The sequence below is a fragment of the Dreissena polymorpha genome, chromosome 10, assembly GCF_020536995.1.
Source record: "Dreissena polymorpha isolate Duluth1 chromosome 10, UMN_Dpol_1.0, whole genome shotgun sequence".
NCBI classification, from domain to species: domain Eukaryota; kingdom Metazoa; phylum Mollusca; class Bivalvia; order Myida; family Dreissenidae; genus Dreissena; species Dreissena polymorpha.
Genome location: NC_068364.1, coordinates 18,841,275 through 18,866,454, shown reverse-complemented (window position 1 = coordinate 18,866,454; position 25,180 = coordinate 18,841,275). Strand labels below are relative to the sequence as shown.

The following is a 25,180-nucleotide window of genomic DNA, read 5'->3' as shown; positions in this document are numbered from 1 at the left end:
ACAAACAATATTGTTTCCATACATTACACAACTCCTATACCTGTGTTTAAATAATCAAATAACTAGCAGAATGCAATCGTGGAATTATTTCAAATGCAATAAGGACACAATTTAAAAGTGTGATTTATTCACAAACGTTTGGTATAACCACGTTTACTTTTTAATAAATGGGCGAAGCGTATGTTTAATTCTTGTTACTAGTTCCATATTACCTTTTCGAATATTCAATACGGAAGAGTTCCTTATTCTATCTACTCACCTTTGATGTAAGCTTTTTCAAATTATATTACATACAATTCATAAAGGAATAAAAAACCTAAACCAAATATAATTTAACCATTAAATTAAAATACAAATTTAATTCATAATTAAATTCACGAATATAAAAAAAATCATCTATATTCAAACCGAAAAAGCAACTTAACAACATAACAATTACCTATCATGTGAAGAAAGATACAGGTATTAGACAAGCTGAATGATGTGTCAATCAACTCGAACTCATTTGTTAAGTAGTACTGAACATGTTCAGGTCTTTTTAGAGATTGTATATAGGTTTCGGTTTAAAACGAACTTGCTGTTTATACATTGGTTATACTTCACATTAACCAAACTTTAAACCCTATATAGATACATCCTAAGTAACATACGGCTGACCGAGGGTAATGGAGTCACGAAAGACTCACTGCTCTGTTAAGATATTTTAAAATGAGTAGAATCATTTCAAGTAACAATAAATTAGTCGAGATTTCTTGCATTTCAATGGTTCAGGCCCGGTCATAGCTCAACTCGATTTCACTTGCTCGAGTCAAATTTATTAATAACGCATGTTTTTATTATTACCAACAATTACTAGCTAACAACTTATGATCGTTAAATGCTTCGCGACCACAATTCCGCAGTTTATCGTAACTTTAATTATTTTATTTATTCGCATATTAACACATCTGCAAAATAGTACACTACCGTCAATATATCGTGAAGATATAAATATCACTAAGCCATCGCTATAAATAATATTAATATAACCTCCCACCAAAAGGAAATACGCTATAAATATATAAGTATCTGTATAACATGATATAATATTCTAATTTGGATCATATATACTCATTTCATCAAACATTTCATGATAATATTTCTCTAGTTTAATAATTAAGATATAGCGTTGTTAATACAATGTTTAAATACCTTTATTTATTGTACAACACAACGAGTAGCACAAACTACTTTGCCAGCTAATATCTCAAATACAATGATTTATAAACCGACCGCTGACATACCAGTGAGGTCAATATATTAGTGCACTCAAATAAGGATAGTTTTTATGTAACATGGATGCAGTCCATGTAAAATCCACAATACGAAACAATGAACTGTTTAAAGTATGCATGTTGATTTTTCGCTTATTATTTTATGACACTTAAATATAACTACCTTTCCTCATTATGCATTACCGTTTAATCGTTCATCCGACTGAACAAAATAAAGACTCTTGTAGCCCAACTTGCTCAGATCAGGTATAATATGCAGAATAACAAAATACCATAACGTGTACACGAATGAAATCGAAAGAAAAACCAAACACATTAAGCACCAGAATATGTTTTTCTCTACGTATAAACAAAAATATACATTAAAACGTGTGTCATAAAATATTATCGGGTGCTAGAAATTACACAAAAGCACATTGTAAAACGATAAAATCCAGCTAGCACCGTAGTGGTTACATATCAAAAGTCCTCTTTGAATGATAAACACTGATGCCACAACACTGCAAACAAATAGAAATGACACTATGCACACGATTCCAATGACAAATATGACATTAACATGTTGCTAAAAGCTTGGTTGATGCACGCAAAAGGTCATCTTCATCTGATGATTATGTGCCCAAATTTATTGTACAATCCCAAACTGCACGTCAAAATAGTGAAAACTTCAAGTGTTCACCATGCCATTGACCTTCAAGCAAGTAATATGGTTTTTGCAAACAGCTACTTGTATTGATATGATGATCAATTTTGCGAATTTAATTTGAAATCATATGTTACAAAACAAAGTTGCTGGCTGAATACGAAAATAAATTTTAACTATACCAGGAAAAGTGTTCACTGTTGCATCATTTAATCAATATATGGCATATGAAGTAATATATGTATTCACGGTGATCTGGACCTTGAAGCGTACGACATGACTTTTGCTATTTATATGACGCCTTGATATTAAGGTACGGTGTGCTTATTGATTGTGTAATCACATAATGCACGACAAATGTATGAGCTGAACTGGAAATGTCCTCGACATACGAAAATAAACGCACATTCACGCACACACGCACGGACAGGAGTAACACTAGTTTTTCCTTACGACGTCTTCAAGGCTAAGGCAATACAAGTAAAGTCATTAAAATTGACAGGATAACATAAATCTAGACAAGTCAAAATCGTACGCAGGTCGACCATTTCACTGATAAAGTCTAATTATGAACATTTTTCTTAGGCACAAAATTTATTTCACCAATAAGTTTTAAAAACTATCCTAAATAAGATTGTGTCGAAACGTGCTATATAATACTACAAAATCATAATACTATGCTTTCCATATAAATACCGATTTGCGCAGAACATTATTGGACACTTGAACAGGATCACATTATTCGCTGATGGACTGTCCGCCGTAAAATAAAGCTTGAGTATTCACTCTCCGCCCTGTTAGTGCCTTCAATCAAATCAGTACATGTCTCCTGATGCAAATCAACGTTACACACAGAGCAGAAAACATTTTGCTTTACAAACGATATGGACACGCGACGGCATGTGAAGTATTTGTCTCAATAATGGTTTAAAGAGCGAACTAGCTTAACAACTATTCAAGACACGATTAACTTATTTATTAAGAGGTGATCAAAACTACATACAGTGTACCAAATCTGGCGTGTTATGCGAAATGTTTACAAATCTGATATAAACCAGCCATATGTGTGCACACATTACTCCACAGCACAATAGTTGGTGCACATCAAATATCGCTCTACGAAGTAACACCCACCAGAACTATGAGTTGCTGTCTGTTATAGGTATAAAGAATTGAACTATTACCCGACACATTTCGCGTACAATGCGTAATCGTTTAAGCCAAAAAACATTAACATAATCAACATCGAATGACGGCCATAGCTTGAATAGTTAAATACATATATTCACATGGATATCACACATTTATCTATTCAGTTAAACCTTGAGCATACGCCTCAGAACGCAACCAACTCTTTTGTCGACTGAAAATTATGATATTCCCATCATACACCATATTACATACATATAATTTTGCATGGTTTAATACACAACGCATCTATACTAAGGACCACTATAACATATGTGTTAACCATATGCAATCAGTTACTGTCTTATCAAATTAATTATATTTAAAAAAAAGCAAAGTAAAGGGATCAAACTGGGGGTACAAGGTTTAGACTCGCGCTGGGTTTTAGAAGGCTCGCCAAGTACATCATAATAGGTCTGTCAAAATTAAATCTATAAATCTATATTATTGCATAAACTCTATATATTATGCAGTCTGGCGGGGTGCAGAAACTTGGCAAAAGGAGGGCTTGAACGGGAGAAATCGTGTATTAACAATGCGATTCACGTGCCGTTCAAGCCCTGTTATGTGTTTTTCATATCCATAACCTGGTCCACGCGCAGTTACTTCCCTTCTCCAGCCTTCGACGACTTTCCAAGCATAAATGGGTAACTGAATAAGCATCAGTTTCCTCATGCATGCAGGGATAATGACTATTTCAATCCACTTTTCAAGTTATACAATCTGTACTCTCTTAACAACAGCTTTATTTTATTGGCAACGTCAATGAAGTAAAGGTTATTTACTCAACACTTTAAAAAGACTATGCTGTAAATGTAAGTGTATATGTATCTTCAACGTTCCTGCTGTAAATTTCAAAATAATTCCTCATTTCTTACTTTGCGCGGCTGCATTTCAACTTTGCATTAATCCACTTTTTAAACATATTTTAATTCGAAAACTGCCTATCCGAAAGTAAAGCCTCGTCATTTCGGATGATGACCGAGTGAGGCATATGTAAAACACAACCTTGAACTGTATTGAAATAATCGAATTATTTTGTCGATGTCGAATGAACAAAATATATTGTTTTCAATGTTGTTTAAAATTATTGTGGTATGTGTGATTTGTTTATGCAAAAATACACATTTTCTCGGACATGATCATCTGCAGGCGCTCTCAAAATCCGTTCCTGCCCGAGTGCGCATCCGTTCCTGCCCGAGTGCGCAGCACGAGGGCAGGAACGGATTTTGAGAGCGCCCGCAGATGATCATGCCCTCGAAAACGTGTATTATCCCTTTATTGAAAATAAATCGAGTAGACCTCGAGTGCTCCATTTGAATGTGTGTACTGACCCAATCGACAACCACCACGCTATGATCATAGACTTGAATATGTTTATATTTTACAAACATCAAACAAAATTAAATATAATATATTCAGAAACAGCAGTGACAAAACTGCATCAACGCACTGGTTATTAACAGTTTATTTTTTGTTGTTACGCAGATGTATTGCGACAAAGACTTAATAATGACACAGGGTAATGTTAACCTATCAATAACATTACCCAAAACGAAAACAATATTGCGAAATGTGGTGTCTGGCATGACGCTGTTGTAAATGATGAATGTAGAGACCGAATATCAGTGATTTCGAGGACATTGTATTCCACTGTTGACACGACTTGTGCGAGTATGTGCATTGTCTGTAGTTATTTAAAAGCAACATTATTAATGTAGATTAAGCAAAATGAATATTAGAGCAATACTATATGAAGTGCAGCTTGTTTTAAGTATCTGTTTTATATACTTTGTAAAGAAATAGCAATAAATAAATGAAATATAACAATATTGTGTATGCTTATTTGCGCTATTCGCACACGAGTATAAGCCCTATACCATATTTCATGATTGAAAACAACGACAGTACAAATAATAAATCACACAAATTATACAATCAATTTTACAATGATTTTAATTTTTTAACACTTTTAAAAAGAGCTGTTTTGAGTCTAAAACTAAACATCCGGGATGTTCGTAAGTTTGCTCTATTAGCATTATATACATACATATAGTCTTGTGATACGATTGTCTATCGCATATGTTATTTATTATCTTCATTTAGTTTAGACTTGCTTTCAAATAACAAACAAATATAAATTAAATATCAATGCGGACCGTGTTAAATGGAATAGCACAGAAACGTGTGATTAAAGTATTGTACATGAATAGTTTATGTCTTTTCTTTACAGTGGATATTTTATGTTTAATATGCACAGTGTTATTTTTAAAAAAATATGCAAATCATTACGCGTATCGTGTAACCTTTTCTCAAAACAACAGGGTCTAATACAAATACTAATGAAAAGCATTTCCTTACACTTTACTGGAGGCAATCTAATGTCAGCGTCTCTTCGTCGCCAGTGAGCGTAAGCGAAACCATTACCAGCAACTCGGTGTGCCAAACTTAAACGTTACAGTTTTGTCCCGGGACTCGAATGGCGTATTGGCATCGTTCTTGATACTTAATGTTCCAATTAGCTCACAGCCATCATCTGTTGTGTAACCAGTATTCATTAACGATGTTCTGTACACCTCGAAAATTGACATATTAGTAAAAGCTGTTAAGGTGTGATGATCTATAGGAATCTCCTTGCCTACTCGTACAAAGACTTCAAATATTTGCCTTGTTTGGCTTGTATGACCTTTAGAAACATTGTCTACACCTATTCTGCACGTGTGAGCAATAATACGAGACGTAACAACAGCTGGATTGTGTCCAAACAATACCGCTCCTTTAAGAACAACCAACCCGGCATCCTCGGGAACTATCAGAGTGATTCCGGATAGTTGTTCCTAAAGTCTTTTCTTAACATATTCGGATTCCGCAAACCCTCCGACAAGCAATATCCTTTCAGGATAGTGGAGTTCTATTAGTGATTTAACGTGTTCAATAAGTTTACAAAAAGGCTTTTCAAACCATGCTCTGACATGTTCTTGATCAATACGTAGCTTTCCAGCTTTTGGCAGATCAACACCACCACGTCTAAGTACAATATCCTGAAGTGAGTCTAGAAGTCGCATGACAAATCATTTTCTTGAATCAATATCCTGACATCTCTTTTTATATTCAAATTCTCTGTTCATTTCGAAAGAGTCTTCAATATGGTTTGTACGTAGCTCCTCGATGACCCCAATACCTAACACACTGTCTAAATATTGAAAGTACTGATCATCCACGAATATACCTCTCCATGGTCCTCCACTTGCTTTGTGTATCACTTTGACGTTTTTGTTTGGAAATTTTTGAAATGCTGTGATATCTGCTGTTCCTCCTGAAACAATAGAAAACATTATGGCTATATCTCGTTCATGCAAATTACATGAAATTAATATATCATAATACAGCTGTTGGTCCGATCACACAAGTGACTCAAAATGAATGACGAGCTGCGGAGCCTGCGGTACGCATCAAAGTCATGTAAAATGTATAACTTATCTTGAATACATTGTGTTTATATAAGGTTGTGATGGGTACTGGAACTTCCGTTCAAGATGCTGCGCGGCGACTATATCTCGCGATAGTACACGGTACACAATACGAGCCATTCATGCCCAAAGTAGCATCCACTAATGGACAATTGCTACCCTTTCGCAACAAAAAAGCAACACATATGCAGCATAGACATTACTTTTTACGTGACTCTTATTCGCTATGCAATTGCTATGAACGCATTTCGCGTTGACTATAAAATATAAATAGTTGGCTTTTGGTCTCGCAATCATCGAATTGTGGGGCTATCAACTTTTAAAGTTTATATTGAACGTAGATTTTATTTTATTGACTTATTTCCTCACTTAATATGATCGCAATGTGACAGGGTTAAAGGGTTTGCTATACATATTTGAATATAATCACATGCCTCATAGATCTATTACTATTTAATTTGATTTGCGCTCCATCATCGGTCTGTCAGCACCTAGTTGGGTACACCATACAGCAGCTACTTCTGGCTCAAATGCCAATATCAGCCGATCCTCATCGATACCTGCCTGTCGGCAAACATGTTCATACAATGGTTATAATTTACTTGTGTCTTCAAATGACATGAATCTTATGTTTACTTTCATCCCAATATTTAGCTTCGTGTATCTCATTAGCAGAAAAATATCTAATTGATGAGATGGAACAAGAATATTAAAAAAAGACAAAATACAAACGACTCTGTGAATGATTCAGCTGCAGAAGGGTATCAAATATTATTCGTTGCAATTCTTCTTACTAACCATGTGCGAGGTGATAAAGGGCGAGTAAATAAAGCCAACAATCTAATGACTACCCTGTAACACACCTTGCGGTATTAGTAAGAAGTAGTGTATTTCATCTTACCGATTTATATATATGTTAACTCCCCATGAACAATTTAAGAATTGGAGAAATATAAGCTATACTTTATTAAATGACATCATCTTTTTAACTCTCATAATGTTTGTTTATGTAACTAAGCTTTTTATAAAAAGAGAGTGCACATATCTGTAAAATTACATGGTCAGCATGCGGCTTGGAATAGTCTATGAAAAACTATGTACGTGGTAAGATAAATAGAGAATACTAGGTTAGCGTTGAATACAGAGAAGTTTATGTTGCGAGGCTTAGAACGCCGGAAGCGCGAGCCTTGGCGAGCGCTTTCGGTGTTCGAGCCGAGCATCATAAACTTCTCTGTATTCAACGCTAATCCTAGTATTCTATTTATCCCATTTGATTTTTTTCAACGTGACATTTAACATAAATAGATTTAATAACCTTAACAATAATTTTAAATCAGTCATAAAAGCGCTTAAAATCTAACAAATGTAACCATGCGTAGTGATATAGATCTACATGTATTTGTTCTGGTACGCAAAATAGTCTTTAAAAAATTCACACACAAACTGTAAAACAAGTAAAAATATCACCATATGCCTACATTCAATTTTACGCAGTATGCGAATTTTAACACATTGCGACCGCGAAAAGAAGATTTTACTTTACTATAATTCATTTTATTTTCGAAAGAAAATGATCAAAATCCAATATGGCGGCGATTGCTCCTGACAAAATGCTGTCGATGTCAACATACATGTACACCATCGACGACCTAGTTCTGGCTACCATAACTTAATATGTCGCTTTTTATGATTTTTGACTGGCGCGACTTTGTACAGGTCTGTCAATACTAAATAAACTGTACGCTGAAGTTTCTTTAGCTATCGAAGACCTTGACAATTTTGACGAGTAAACAGACAATTGCAGCGACTGACACTTTATTTGACAAAATATACAGGGCAATACGTTTTTCGACTTCGGACGACGAATTTAAGGACGCGCATAACGTGTTTTTATATAATGTTATGCATATGCCGTGTGTGATCCGATGCATCAATGGCGCCCATGTTAAAATCATTTCCCCGAGAACAGGGAACGACAAAAGTACAAACAAAAATCAAAACACGTAAGAACTAGTATCTTACCTTTAATTATCCTTTAAAATCCACCTAATAATCCATTTAACTCAATAATTGACGATTTTGCATCTAGGGTCTTTAATAATTATTTTAGCATAGTTAAATAAAGACCCTTATGCCATTCTATCACTTTATTCAAATGAGTTTATGAACGCGATAAACTTTCTTCTTCGTCACACGCTACGTCATGTACTCTACATTACTGCTGTTCAAATGAACCGGAGCAGTTTATCTAATAATAGCCGTTGGTAAACTCGGTTGCATTTGCAGATTTCTGCATACAAACATAATTATGTTTAAACTTGTACAATGTTTTATTTATCTATGGTAAATGCCCTTATTGTACGAGAAAATAATTTAATATATAAATACACAAAGAATGGAAAACACTCCAGTACACAACAGATAAATGAGTAGAAAATACCCGTGTACAAAATGGGACGTTCCCAATTCCAGTGTGGTGCTATTTTTACCATCTTATACTTTACACAGCTCTATGCCTAACGTGAATTAAATAGGAAAGCAAACATAGCAGATTATTCATGAACTGTGCGATATGTGTATGGCTTGTTGTACATTCTTAATATTTAAGTTAAATGTCAAAAGTATATGCTTTGGTTATAAACAATGCACATTACACGAAATAAGGAAAATGTGATCAATTGACAATTCAGATATGTCGACATACAGTACATACAGAAAACACGTGAAATAAGTCGCGTTTATAATAAATCGTCAAAAAAATGGGGAAAATGACGCAATAAGTATCAGCTGATTCATTTTACGGATGGCGAAAAATTATGTCATATGACTAGATTTAAAGGTTGAAGGTCGTATAATTTTGAAGCTTAAGTTTTGTCGACTTTGTTATAAATAAAAAAATAACAAAACAAAAATCGTGTAATTTCATATTTTATTTCAACATTTCTTTTGGTGAATATGTCATATATATGTTTTTCTGCAAAATATGCACATTTTCTTCTCATGGGTGACCTTAAAATTCGATCAATGAACCAAACAATATCGACCTAATTTTAGAGCACATCGCATGATGTCATTTAAAAAGTAGTTCGTGCACGCGACAGGTATATTCCACAGTGTTGAATACAAGCAAGTATATTCCACAACGTGTTATACCGTCAATGTCGCGGTGAAAATGTTGATGCCGATCATATTATTAAAGAACGTTTTCTGCCTGCTATATCTTATTAGATATATTGCTAAAGAAAGTGCTATATACGCCAAAGCAAATTTAAATTATTTTCTTGGACGCACATTTTCCTTAAAACGAGTTCGATAAGTCAAATATATTTTCAAATCATACACTTGTTATATATATATATATATATATATATATATATTAATTTATTTATTTATTTATTTATTTATATATATATATATATATATTTATTTATATATACCAAAACAACTGCATGTGATGGCTAAAATGCATGTATGAAAAATAACATAGAAATACATTAACACTGTGGTAATTTATAAAGCGGTCCATTTATAACGCGGTTTTGTTTGTTTAATAAATGTATAAGTTACATAGTATTTGTAAACTTAAAGATGAAAATGTATAAATAATAACAACAAATGTGACCATGCAAAGAAACTGGATATTTATCTGTTGCCAGACTAATATTGTTGAGTTTACTTCAAGTTGCAAGCAAGGTATGCATAAATATAATCCACACACAAAGTTAAAGCACATTACCTCTATTCAAAACAATTGAGTTGAAACTAGTTTTCTACTTTTAGTAACTGTAACCTCGCCCCACCTGGCCCAAAATGCAATTCAGCCGTGTTTATTGAAAAATAACTCACAATACAAAATGCCAAACTTAAATTAGACAATAATGCTTTATTATTTTGTTAACCGAATGCCGGTCTACGTTTATAGCTCTGTCTGCCAAACAAAAAACAAAACAGTTTTATAAAAGATTTAATCTATAAGGACACAGCACATAACCACTCGTAGTATTGGCTTTTAATTTTGATAATTCAACGATGTTTTTGTTGTTCATTCATTTCAATATTCATATCAAATTTGAAGAGTAATGGATTGGCAATAATATTGTTGGTGTTATTTAACAGTTATTGTATTATAGTTGCAGCTATTTATCTTAGTATTGACAAAACATGAATTTGACAATACAAACATTTAAACAATGTTTTGGAACTTTCGTTTCATTCTTCAACAGCATAAGTGTTTCTTTTCATGACGTCATTTAACGTATTAACAAACTCGATATAAACCATAACAAACCTAACATGAAAGATGTGATCAGGCTAAACCAACGAAAAACAATTATTCTGTTCTAGGTAACTTAACAAAATAAAACCAAACCCAAAACAAACAAATATCAAATAGATCTGTTAATCTAAAAAATATGTTTGTGAATAGCTGAATTTAACAAAATGAAGACAAATGATAACCAAAAATAAACACAGTATGCCCTTATTGAGTGGACACAGATTTTTTTGTTTTTATGAAAAGAAACTTTCATTCCACAGGCCCACTCCCCATCTATTTTTAGTTAAAAGACCTTGATCCCACAGGCCCCATCTCAATTTGTTTAGTAAAATTGACATTGATCTCACAGGCCTCTTCCAAATGTTGTTTTGTTTAAAAGTGACCTTGATCAAACATGACCCTAATCAATCTATTTTTTGTAAAATTGACCTTGATCCCAAGGACCCCTTCCCAATTTATATTCATTTAAAGTGACATTATTCCAACAGGCCCCTTCCAAACCCCAAAATAGCTCTACATGTAAGCAACCGACATATATATATATTACAGAACAAGAAACATGGCAATATGTGTTCAATGTTTTACTCTTTTATTAATTTTAAACAATTCAGAAGTCCCAAGATTTGTCTTCGTGCAAGCTACCTACACACACAACCTCTTCTCAATTCCCCCATCTAAACTCAAGTTACAGAGGCGATAACAGTTTTTCTTTAAGTTACTGTGACCTTGACCTTTATCAATCTGCATGTAAGCAACCAGCATAAGCCACGTACACAAGTGTGCAAATCTGTGAATCTAAAGCCCTAAAACATACATTTGCATAAACAATTTCAGTCGAAGACCTCCATCCAAACTTAAGATATTCACCAGTTTTTAATTTTAAGTACAATTGATCTTAATCTTGGCTTTTCCAAAATGCATCCCAATTGAAGTCAGCATATAAGCTCTTTGTACACAAAAGTTCAGAACAATACCCATATACAAACTGAGGTTATTGAGGACATGCCATTTACCTGTTTTAATATACGGTGGCCATGACCATTTACTCATACGACCCATTTACTGTATATATTAACTGTCTGCGCAAATTGCGAAAATAGATGAAATGACATCATACACATTTTCAGTGAGTATACTCCGTCTTAATCGGATGCTTAATCGAATATTTTCATAGAAACAACACATGTGCCAACATTTATTTGAACAAATGGCAAAAGTTTGTTTCTGCAATTTCTAAGCACTTGTATGTGTCCATGTTGCTCAAAAAAGAATAACCGATAAATCAGCAACTTGTTAAATTGTCAAAAGAAGTTATAACAAAAGTTAAATCATTTAGTTTCAGTTTATATACATACGCTCAGTGTATTGATTTTTTGAAGTTTCCTTTGCCTTTTGCATATTGAAATGAGTACTTTCTATTTTCGGATGTGATGTCTCGATACCTGGTAAACGACGCGCGTTTTGGATTTTTTTGTGCATGTGTGTATGGAACTATCATCGTTGCGGGAATAAACACGCTGTATATAACACATTTTGACATGTATTAAACGGTAATTAATTAAATATTTCAATGTGTATTGTTTATTGCTGCATTGTTTGCATAAATATAGAAAATATTTACTTGTTTCCTTTACCGCTCAATACACTGTACTCAGAGGATATATATATACAACATGTAGAGCTATTGGAGTTCCATAACAATTATTTCGTTGTTATTTAGTCCCACGACGATCTGGTCAATATTTTTGTTGGCGCAGACAGACATTGGTCTGCTCACTCCATCTATCTGTGCCAGCTTCGTTTTGTCCTCATGATCCACCTGCATGACAGTATGGGAGGCGTTTCCACAGAGAAGGACTTGCCCTATAGGTGTAACATGAACACCCCATGGATGGTGTAGTTCAGGGTCAGTGAATGTAGATATCAGTGGCATCCATGGCAAGTGTTAGATGGTGATAGTTGGTAACATAAACCCTGTCCCCAGCAGGACTCAATGCACACATCAACACTGCAAAGCATTAAACATGTCAAATGTATATCAATCAGGATTAAATACACAAACACTTGTGTTCATTACCCAAAAATCAAAAAAAAAAATTTCATAATAGTTCTTAGGGTTTTAAATATATATTCTTTGTTTGAATATTGGTACAATCAACCTCTATTGCCAACTCCTATATCTCCATACATCTTTTGTACAAGAGTCCCAGTCAGAGTGTAGTGGTACAGGGCAGTGCCGGAGGTGACGTACACTGCGCCTTGATGGTGGAAAATGCCGTAAGCACGATTCAGTAACTGAAACCTCCTCCCAGTCATCAGCTGCCCATTCCTCACAGATATAAACTGCACATCTTTGCCAACAGTCACAGCCACCTCACTGGATGTAATCAGGCAAATGTCATGTAGAGAACCTGATACGTGATAGTGGCTGACTATATTGTACTGCTTGTCTAATAGCTTAATTCTTCTATTATTATCACCAACAATGATGACATGGCCGCTAGGAAGGATGCAAATACCTGCGATGAAGCATATCTTATTTCTGTCACTTGATATTTTCACATTATACTGGGCCTTTCTCTTCACTGTTAACACCTGGTTTGGATTCACTGCTACAATCCTCCCTAAACCTGACTTTTTAGACAGGAACTGCTCAATGTCAATATCTGCCTGGAATATTATTAAACTCTGATCCTTCACAGAGTTCTTCTTCAGATATGTCTCAGACTCTTGTATTTTATTCAGACATTTCCTGCTGGCTATGAACTCAAATTCTTTCTTGCTCTTTTCCCTCAGGCTCTGTACAGCCTAATCCAGTTGTTGCAGTTCATCCTTCAGTCTGCTGCATTTGGCCACGTCTTTTTTAAGAGAGGTTGCAATGTGGTCCTAATTTCGTCACGTTGTTCAAGGTTGCGTTTTCTAGCTCATCTAAAGTAGCATTTAATTGATTACATTTTGTACGCATGTCTCGGATTTCTTGCAATTTTTCAGTGCATGATACCTCTACTAAATGAATGCTTTCCTCTTGTTTACTCTAAAACATATTAAGTTGATGAATAATAGTTTGAAGATTGATTGACAACTGTTTCATATCCAATGAGAGTTTTTTGACGGACTCGGAAATAAGAGACACGTTGGTGCACTGTCTGAAAAATTAACATATAACATTATAAAATCATTTAATCATTTTGACATATAAAATCTCTATGCACAATACAACACACCAATATTGTAAAATGAATTATATAAAGATCTTGTTTAGATTTCCAAATGTTTTAGCATGTTTCAAACTTGGCTTAAAATATTAACTTATTATTTACAGAATGTTGTCTGTCTTAAAAGTTATATCAACACGGCTTTGACAATAATTTCAATTAAAACCGAAGTCCTCTAACAGCTAAAACTCTGATCAATTAACGATTGGGCTTTACAAACGGTGTATTCATGCCTAGAAAAATACCCTCAATTATTTTTACCATTAATAATTTAATATTTGAATGCATAATACATCTACTGAATATAGTTTGCTCATGATGAAGATATTTGATTGATTAATGAGACATTAGCATTGGACATTTTTATAACCTAAATAACCTTCCATCAATATCATGACAGTTTGTTACCTACCTGTGATTCAGTAGAACACAATCAGAGCAGCACAGCTGTATGTGGTCCTGGCAAAACATTTTAAGTGTCTCGTCCTTGTGGACAGAACATTTGAGTAGCAAATCCTCCATTTTCTTTGTGAGAGGCCATTTCTTTTGTTCTCCTCTTCCATATTTGGAATGGTTTTTATATAATTGATCGTGTTGATAAATGCATTTGTTGCAAAAAAATGCATACATGTTTCACAAAAAATATCGGCACATTCTTCAATATTTTGACTTTCGCAAGCGCTGCAAACATAGTCCTTCACAAAATCTGAACTTGTTTTAACAGAATCTACAGATATTGCCATTTTTTAGGTATTGTACACTGTCCTCTGATTGACAAGCTATGTGTCCACTATTTTTATGAGAGTTTTATTATGATTACATGAAACAATTTCCTAAACCTCAAACGTTTATGGCTTATAATGTACTGGTTGTATCCACTATCAACTCACTTGAAAAACGAACTGAAGTACACAATCAATAGTCGAGTTTGAAATACACCTCTCATTATTATGCTTATAACATAGAGGGATAGACCATTTTCTGAAAATATGGTTACACTTGATACACGTATTCAGTTAGCAAGCACGCTTGTGTCATTGGTAGTTAGAAATCGTCTGATTAACCTTTATTGATTGATCGATGTTTACAACAGTTGCCACTCGCAAACAGTTTTTCCACAATCCTGAATTGTACGTAATTTAAGAGTTAATTGCACACTCCAGCGTTAAACCTGTCTAAACTTATGCTAAAATGCACACTATTGATTTAAATCTACCTGATTTGAATATATTGGAAACTACCTGTTTAACGCTTCCAGCTCACAAACCCTCAAATCTAATAACCAGTATTTTCAACTTTGTTTTAAACTTGGTCGAAAATACCCACATCCAAGGTTAAGGCACTGAAATTAATTTTCTTATTTCAGTGAAACTTACTATCACTCAGCCCAAAATGAAATAACTTGATATTGAGATATGATGTTGTTATGCACTAACGTGGAATATAGGTAAAAACTACAGACTCTGTGATGTTTGTGTATTTTTATGTATTTTTTTTCTCTGTATGACACACATACATACATTGAAATTAAACCTACGGTTCAACCCATTTTTATCACAGGGGCATGATTTGAAGAAATATTAAACCAATCAGTTTTGGGTGTTAAAGTGAATAAGATTTAAAAAACCCATAAAAATTGCATTCTCTTCAACTGTTCGTATTATTTTTTATACAAAGTTTCCAATATGGCTGACTTCAACACCTTGAATAATCACCTTGTTTATCTTTTGCCAACGACGACAAATCGATAAAGTGACTCAAATAAAAAGGTATACGGTATACGACAGAGGATATCCGATAAAATATCTATGGTGGAATATTACTACCTTGTTTATTATAATGGAGCTAATTGTGAGCGATATTTTGATAACTGTCTGCTTATATATGTATCATCCAAGCCATTTAGCGTGCATCATCCTCTTATCTGTTTACATACTTATACCTAGTTTAAAATAATTCCACCAAAGCACTTCCAAGATAGGGCTCCGGACGGACGTACGGAAAGACGGATGGACAACGCCAACACAATTATCCTCTGCCTATGGTGGGGGATAATCATCACATGCCCTGAGTCACTGTCAACCTATCCTGGACTGCTTTAACTGTTACATGAGACACTGTGCTTTTTTAGTGTATGCTATCCTTAAAATGATCTTCTAAATAATGCATAACATAAATACAACACCAACATATGTTACTATATTTTATGCATGTTATTTTTTTAAAGCAAAGCATTTCTATTTGGACATAAACATCAAATTAGTATTACACAATTTCATTAATTTTTCATAAAACAAATAATGCTTGTAAAAAAGTAGACAAAATGTATATATCTATTCTTCAATCAAAATGATTTGCAAACAAAACATATGCAAGTATAGTATTGTTGTCGTGATTACAAACATATAATGATATTTTTTAATTAAGTCCATAGGATTTGAAAAACGATTAAATGTTACTGTAGTACAAAGACTAAAACGATTTTATAATATCTAAAAAATAAGTATTGTATTATTTTGCAGACGACAAATATAAACAAATGAATTTTAACAGCTGTGATAAAAATTAATGGTCATGAACCATGGTGGAGAAAAATATCTAAATGTTTGCAAAATGGTTTTGAATTTATATCGCTAAGCTAAAGTTAACAAAGTGACCACACTAGTTAAACTGATACATATGGCTACAAAGCAACAACAATAGAATGTGGCTATATGCATGTTTATTTTTTATTTCATTAATGCAAAGTTATGTAATCTCATCATTAAAATACATTTAAAACAAGATGTGTTTGTGATACACTATGTCCCCCATATATTTGACCTTTGACCTTAAAGGATGACCTTGACCTTTCACCACTCAAAATGTGCAGCTCCATGACATACACATGCATGCCAAATATCAAGTTTCTATTTTCAATATTGCAAAAGTTATGGCCAATGTTAAAGTTTGACGCAAACAAACCAACAGAGAAGGCAAAAGCAATATGTCCCGCAGTATAGACTGGGGGACATAAGAGCTGGGGGGACCTAAAAATCATTTGATGCACTAATTAACATCAGCAGAGAAAGAATATATACCTATTTGTCACTACGTCTGAATTACCTTGCAATTAAAGGATTAAAAGCGTTATAAAAGTAATTAATGTACTTACTATTATAATTATGTGTCATCGAATTTTATTAAAATTTATAAGCAGTGACTAGAAGAACGACAGAGAGCGTAAAATCTAACTGATATAAAGATCCCTAAAATTATGACCCCATACAGGACGCAGTATGCCCTTATCATCTTACATCAAACAAATTAAATTATGAGATTCTTACAACTGAGCATGTTGTCGTCAGTTTAAGTCAAAATAAGGCTATTGTCAAGCAATATGGTCCCCTAGCGGCTCCACCATTGTCAGAAATTCCACCATTTTCAGATTATTTTTTTTTGGTTGCCATAGCAACCACAAATTTTGACGTAGGAACAAAATGAAATGACGTGCATAATGTCCATATTGTCATCTATCCATGTTCCAAGTTTCATGAAAAAATATTCAGAACTTTTAAAGTTATCGCATGATCCAGAAAACCACCATTTTCAGCAGTATTTCTAGTCTATTTGTTGCCATAGCAACCATAATTTTTGACGTAGAAACAAAATAAAATGACGTTCATAATGTTCATATTGCCATCTATCCATGTTTAAAGTTTCATGAACAGATATTAATTTTGAAAGTTATCGCAGGATCCAGAAAAGTGTGACGGACTGACGGACGGACTGACAGACGGAGCGCAAACCATAAGTCCCCTCCGGTGAAACCGGTAGGGGACAATAAGTAGGTTTTGATTGAGGCATACGATAGTAAATAGGACTATATGGCACTATGAAAGAGGTGTAAGTGAAATATAAAGGTTTCAATGGTACAATGAAATATTATTAAAACATACAGTTTCAAATGTACATAAAATAAAATTAAAAACAAAATACAACAATGCGAGCTGTGATTACAATAGTACACTAAATGTAACGATACAAAGCAAGACATCAAAAGTTAAACTAAACTGTAACATCATTTTTACAATAGATACAGTCAAACGTGCTCATTTCAAACTGCATTACACTTGTAAATACAGAGATAAGAAAATAGAATAGACATATTCAATATTTTTTCTTTGTGTAGGACTTGTCTTAATTAATACAACTGTGTGCCTAACAATCCACCACAAAAGAAAGGCGTAGAACACATAAAACTGAAGTCACACTTCAGTTGCTACAGGACGAGAGAAAGCTTATAGTTCAGTGCAGTCCTTTACATATGGCAAGAAACAAATGCATATCAGTGAGACTATTTTGGTTAATGTTTTGTTCATCTGTTTTGTTCGTTAAATGAAGACAAATTCACATATTAAAATCAATACAAATGGAATATTACAGGACCCAAAAGATTTTCTATATATGGACAAAGACAACTGAATATGCGCCAGTCTAAATTCAAATTTAAAAATAACTATCAAATGAAACACTTGAAACATTGAAACACTAAAAAAACACTGTTCATCAGTCATAAAAGTGATACTAACATTGAACAAACTATACACATAAAGAAATAGGTAATTTAATTAATACAAACAGAAGATGCAAATAGCGATAATTTAACTAATACAAGAAACTTAAACTCTTAGTGCATCAATGTCATGACAGAGTTAACCTGGTTTAAAAAATATGTTCATAAAATGACAACATGTGTAATACATTTAAACATACTGTGAACACAATTATGAAACTATATGGCATTTGTCGGTAGCAACTTCTTTGTTTCAAGAAAGGCTACATATTACATATGAATGAAAACATATAATTTGGGCAATGACACGAGAAATGTTCATTTTGTTTGAGTGGTACTGTGGGTATGATTGATTGAACTTTCAGGAAAACTATTAATTAGTTAGTAAAATAATACAATTGAAAAAAATGTAAGAGTATTTTGGTATCAGTTTGGAAAATAAACATTGATATCTGACCCTCAATAATTGATACAAATGAACATAAATTAATCATATCATATCAAAATACACTTTCTTTTACAATTAATTATGCATATTTAAGAACATGAATGATACTCCTCCATTAACAAGTAGATGTTATGTCAGAAAAAGTTCATTTTGCTTCTTAGGATAGTTTTCCTTGAACATTTGCCAGCTTAAATACACAGCATTATTAACATACCATGCAAATTATAAACACTGACATTTCATTTTCCACAATACTATTATATCTTTCACAGCCATATCATTAAAATATCAAAACAAGTAATATCATTATCTCCTTGTCCAAAAACAGGAAAAATCAAAAAACAGCAAACACTACGCCCTTTACAGACAAAATAAACAAATGTGGATCAAGTTCCAATTTCAATTGTTCAATGGCAAGTTACTATTTCCCGAGTAGTGCAAACACTATCCAATACAAGACATCAATGCAGAATGGCTAATGTGGATCAAATTCCAAACCCAATGGTCAATGGAGTATCTCTATTTCCCGTATAGCGCAAACACTATCCAGTACAAGGCATCAATGCAGAACGGCATCTCCGCTGGGGGTGCGATAACTCCAAGCTCGTCCAGGTGATATTTCAGGTGTTCCAGCATCTTGTGACTTGTCTTGTCACTGAGAACCTCAGCCACTATGTTCTTGACAGTAACAGGTGCTCTTTGTATGCCAGACTTCAGCTGAAAATAATACAATAACATATATCAGGGATTTCAATCATACAATAATATCTAGCATGGATTTCAATAATACAAAAACACATGGAAAGTATTATATGTATACAAGAACAAATAGCATGGATTTCAATGATACAAGAGTATTTCAGTAGCTTTTTTATCAGGACTAAGGCCATTGATGACGTGATTCTATATATCTTTCTAATGCACCTGTTTGTATCCATGAAAACTTTTTAGATATGTAGATCAACACAATAACAGAAAAATAATGTGTCCCCTCATCCACTTTAATATGTCAGTAATATACTCTATTGGAAATTTCAAGAATCTTCTTTTGCAACAGACGGCCAAGAAGACTGATGGAGTAACATGACATTACTCACTTACTGGATTAGTTAAAATTGGTTTATTTCAGCTTGTTTATATCATAATCCTAGGGCTTATTGAAAGGCTCTTAAATCCCCTTCCTGGGTAGAACCAGTACTTTGTATCTTAAGGGGACTTCCAAAGAAAGCTCCAGCAGTGGGGTCAAACCCGTGACATCCCAGTTGCAAGGCGGACACCATTTTCACTACTGAATCATTGAAATAAGATTACTGAGGCAATATTAATTGAAAGGTTCAATTGCTTAATAGCTCAAAATGTACTTAATGCAAATTTAAAAATCATTATGAAAATGGTGACAGAGATTGACTAGAAATCAAAAGTACACACTAACTCATATCTGTTATGATGTTATCAGCGTGGAGGTACTCTATGAAACTATGAACATTTAGGAACTCAGAATAGCCTGCGAGTATACCCTCACTCACCAAGTTGTTATTGGTGAGAGACAGACAATGATGCGACAAGCTTGATCAATGATAATTCAAATTTTTTAAATACAAAATTTCGAAGTTTTCTCAATTAATAAAATGCAACCATTGTTTTAATGTTCAAAACAAATGCACTTTTATTATACTAATTATATAATTTTAACTTAATTCTCATTTTCATGGGTAATAGTCCTATGGTGGATCTGCTGTTAAAATAAAAGTACACCTGTACTCACCACTAGTAGCATGTTCTCAGCATTCGAGGCAGACAGGGATGTGAGGAGCTTCAATAGGGATTCCTCCACTACTGTGGCTGCATCGAAGAACTCTCCAAACATAGAAACCCTCTCTTTGGACTTAGGGATAACCAGACTGTCATCCTAACAAAGAAATAGAGTTACTACGGTAGTTGACTTCAGAATAAATGTCATGCAATTTCAGTTAGTGGACTTCATAATTAATGACATTACATTTCGCTTAGAGAACTTTGTAATAAATGTCATTCCATTTATTACTTAAGTATCAAATTTGACAAATAAAAGCGGTCATTTCTTTACTTACACTAGATTTTAATATTAGTATTATTGTACAGTAAATTTAAAAATAAATCCACTATAATTGCATGCAAAAGGAACTTTTTTATATTCGTCCCATTCAATATGTTTTTTGAGTACTGATGAAAACAATATGGGATTAAAATAGATTTAGAGACCTCTGCAATGACTTGGATATAATTAAGCAGGGGTATATAAGCAAATAACCATGCAGTTTAAATTTGAGAGCTGCCCATACATGTTCTGAAAGAGTTTCAATCTTACAACTAATATTTAAAAGGAAATTTTCACATTTTGATGATTAAACAAAAATGAATCATATTGTTTGAGATTTGCAAGTTTTTGTTGCAGTTAATTTGTTCACATGGATATAGTAATACTGAACATTTACTATGCTCTAAAATATCCATTACATGCCAAGAATAACTGGCAAATATTAGCTGCCTTCTTGGAACAATGGGCTTTATGCATCTGCTTAAAGTGTCATTCTAGATGTGTCCACACAAGCTAATCAGGAAAGACACTTTCCGCCTTAATGGAATGTTTCTTTTACAGGAGTTCTCTTCATAACAAAAATCCAGTTTAGGCGGAAAGTGTCGTCCCTGATTAGCCTGTGCGCATTAAGCCCAGTCTTCCCAGAAGGCAGTTCATATACACTACTTACATCGACACTGAATCCAGCCTGTTCCAGGACATACTGCCACACTTCACGAGGGGAGACAACTCTCTTGGCAAGGTCGCTGACAGAGTTATTCACCTCCTGTCCTGCTTCAATGTTGTTCAGCTGAAAACGTGTTAATCAAGTTATCTCTTCTATCAAACAATTTACCAGTTGGGTCTTTATCACATAGCTTATATATTCTCACTTAGAGGAAAATTAAATTAAAATTAGTAATAATAGAAATTGGTATAGTGTGTACCTAACTTGCAACCTGTTTTTAAATGAAGTATACATTATAACTATTTATAACTCATTTTAAAATTTGGTTTAGAAAAATATATATTAATCTTCAGCACCAGTTAAGTTCAGGATTCTTAATATTTACCTTTTTTAAATATACATTTATTAAGAGAGGGGTTTAAGATTTTATATAGGATATTATTTTGCAAAGAAATGAATAACAAATTATGTTCAAAAAAGATGCATGGCAATTCTTAAGCATAAAGCACTTTAAAGCCCAACAGTGTTGATACAGAAATATATAAATGCAAGTCACAAATACGTTGGTATATATTCAGCTGAAAAAAGAAAGATATTTAAAATTGTTCATAACAAAAGGCAATTCATTTCTTCAGCTCAATGGTCAGGCAATTATGTTCTTAACAAGCTCTAGAGCACTTCATTCAAGTGCAAAGTGAACCCAAACCAGATTGTGTATAACATGTTATGCAATGTTTCATGTAAGGCAATCATAAGGAAGTAAAATCTCAAGCTATCAAATGTTAAACTTTGGAGCAGATTTACAAACGATAACAAAATCCTGTAATTTTGTGAAACTAATGATTAACACTGCTCTCTAGCTTAACATTGACTGTCAATACCTCGCTTAATGTGTGACTATTATCTAAATGAGCCGTGCTTTGTGAAAAAGGGGTTTAATGCATGTGCGTAAAGTGTTGTTTCAGATAAGCCTGTGCAGTTCGCAAAGGCTAATCAGGGAAACCACTTTCTGCTGTTATGATATTTTATGTTTAAAGAAAATATTCTTTTTAGCAAAAATCAAGTTTGGGCGAAAGTGTCATCCCTGATTAGCCTGTGCAGACTGCACAGGCTAATCTGGGACAAAACTTTACGCATATTCATTAAACCCCCTTTTCACAGAGCAATGCCCAAATATAAGATCACTCACAACAAGCAAGCTTTCTTTGGAGTGATAAAACTGTGAAAATGTCACACAAGAAATGTGCCCATAGCTACCTCTCAATGCAAGTCTATTTTACAAAAAAAAGGAAACTCAATTACCTGCTCTTGCCAAAAAACCCACTCTTTCAACCAGCCTTTGTAACTGGTTAACAAAACACAGAAGCTAATTTTACTCACCAAGTCTGCAATTACATCCACATCACGGGGATATTCCATTAGCTTTAGGAGATTCTTATTGACCTCTGACCTAGTTTTGGGGTCAAGGTCAAGAAAATAGGCAAACACCTCACGTGCATGATCCAGCTGAAAATCTGGAACAAAGAAAAACGTCAAAATCTAAATGAGTCATGCTCTGGGAAAACTGGGCTTAAGTGTCGTACCACATTAGCCTGTGTGAATAAGAGACAACACCTTTCTTCTTTCATGGAAGTCACTTCTAAATGAAAATATTCATTATAGGCAGACAGTGTCGTCCCTGATAAGCCTGTGCAGGCTAATCTGGGACAACACTTTACAAACACGCATGAAACTTTGTTTTTTTAGAGAAAAGCTAAAATGCTATATACAATTTTACAATTAAATTTGTTATGCACAGAAACAACCAACATAGCTTTGGCAGTCTAGATGGGTTGCAAGGAATATACAATACTGAATTAAAACAACATGAAATTAATAATATGATTAATGTCACTTAAGCTTACTATTAAAAGTTGCAGTGGATATGGTGTCTGCAATTAAATGGGGATGTCATGAAAGAATACCTTCAACACAAGGGTGTTTTCACCAACCCAATCTTGGATGAATAAAGAATAGAATTAAATCATTGAAAAAGACTCAACACTTTGAGTATGTACAGGCTAACCATGTGTGTTATACCATAAATAAATTGTTCTAAACGTAAATTAATTTAATATATTGCTACATATCATCTAAATATCAAAATTAGTGTACTTTAAGAATATTATATATTAAAATAAATTTTATATTTACACTTGAGTATTGGAAGGGGAATAAGTGCCCTGATATTTACAAAGACATTCCTAGATAACAGACCCAAAGGTGTCTCTATAAACAAAAGGCCTTCAAATATTAATCAAGTTTAAACAAGTAATAGCAAGTTTATTTCTCTAAATAATTATTTGTTGTCTATAAAATATTAATGTAAATTCATGCATTTATAACCCTAACCATGTAAGATTTTGCTAAAAACATCAACTAGATAAAGTTAGAACAGGATGCCCTCTACCTGTATCGAAACTAGCATTGATGGAGACAATACAAATCTCAGAAAAAAAAAGATTTTAAACAAGTGTTACAAGTATTATCAAAAATTTTGCCCCTCCTACTCACCCACTGATACGTCCCCAGTCCCTGCGTCTACTTCATCATAGCCCACACATGCACGGAACCCTCCACCAGTCTTGCCTTTGAAACACAGTAAGTTAAAATTTGAAGCAATTAAGAATGAAAACAAACAATTTTGTCTTCATCTTTTTTTCAGATATTTGTTATATAATCTTAGTTAACTATTTTAATTTTATAAAAAAAAAAAATACATATTTTTAAAATGTTGTTACTTTCTTTAAATGTATTTAAAGACAGATGATTTTGACCAAAAATTGGTTTCATATCAAGATGCATTGCTTATAATTTACAACTACTATATGTTTGATATAATTGACAAACTATCACATAAAATAACAAGAGCACCGCCTTGCGGGTGCAGACCGCTCATCTATTATTCTTTTTTAAAGGTGAAGGGACTTATCTCAATACTTCAATCAAAAAAGAGGGGTGTATAGTGTGGGGGTGTGGTCATTCATAACATTATCTTCCAAAAATAAGAAATAACTAGAGCTGTCAGAGGACAGCGCGCTCGACTATTCGAGTGCTTGACAGTATAACGTAAGCCATCATGGGGAAATTGTTCATATTCAATTATTTATTAGACGATCTTTCTAAATAAAAAAAGGAAAAAAAAAAAAATATTTTTTTGGGGGGGTAGGGGGGGGTAGGGGGGGGTAGGGGGGTGAGAGGGCTGTATAATGTGGGGTGGGGTAATTTATTAGATGATGTTAAAAAAAAAAATGGGGGTGGGTGGGGGGGAAGGGATTCTGGGTAGGGGCGTGGGGTATTGTTTGGGTGGAATCCATTGTGGTATTCA

General features: G+C 33.7%; 3 protein-coding genes across 5 annotated transcripts in view; all 3 read right to left on the bottom strand.

Moving 5' to 3' along the window:
• Positions 1 to 25,180, bottom strand: part of LOC127847032 (uncharacterized) — a 149,864-nt gene that overhangs the window by 117,317 nt on the left and 7,367 nt on the right. The gene's annotated exons all lie outside the window — the stretch shown is intronic.
• On the bottom strand, positions 10,196 to 14,588 carry LOC127848958 (uncharacterized). The gene is made up of 4 exons (XM_052381684.1): positions 14,479 to 14,588; positions 13,985 to 13,997; positions 13,011 to 13,659; positions 10,196 to 12,859 (listed from the first exon to the last, which is right to left on the bottom strand). The coding sequence occupies exons 1-4, from the start codon at positions 14,586 to 14,588 to the stop codon at positions 12,759 to 12,761; spliced, it is 873 nt and encodes a 290-aa protein (XP_052237644.1). The 3' UTR covers positions 10,196 to 12,758.
• The window catches only part of LOC127847029 (gasdermin-E-like), a 28,012-nt gene continuing 19,096 nt past the window's right edge, over positions 16,265 to 25,180 (bottom strand). For all 3 annotated transcript variants that reach the window (XM_052378537.1, XM_052378538.1, XM_052378539.1), the window contains exons 8-12: positions 24,367 to 24,441; positions 23,194 to 23,327; positions 21,817 to 21,936; positions 20,835 to 20,978; positions 16,265 to 19,786 (exon numbers count right to left, since the gene is read on the bottom strand). In XM_052378537.1, coding sequence (XP_052234497.1) covers positions 19,589 to 19,786; positions 20,835 to 20,978; positions 21,817 to 21,936; positions 23,194 to 23,327; positions 24,367 to 24,441 — 671 coding nt within the window. In that variant the 3' untranslated portion in view covers positions 16,265 to 19,588. The remainder of the gene's footprint in view (positions 19,787 to 20,834; positions 20,979 to 21,816; positions 21,937 to 23,193; positions 23,328 to 24,366; positions 24,442 to 25,180) is intronic.

Excerpts from the sequence above, each read along its gene's own strand:
- LOC127848958 (XM_052381684.1), bottom strand. The coding sequence starts at position 14,588 with ATGGAGGATTTGCTACTCAAATGTTCTGTCCACAAGGACGAGACACTT. Across the intron at positions 12,860-13,010 it reads TATAGGAGTTGGCAATAGAG|TGTTGATGTGTGCATTGAGT; the intron begins GTTGATTGTACC and ends AATGCTTTGCAG.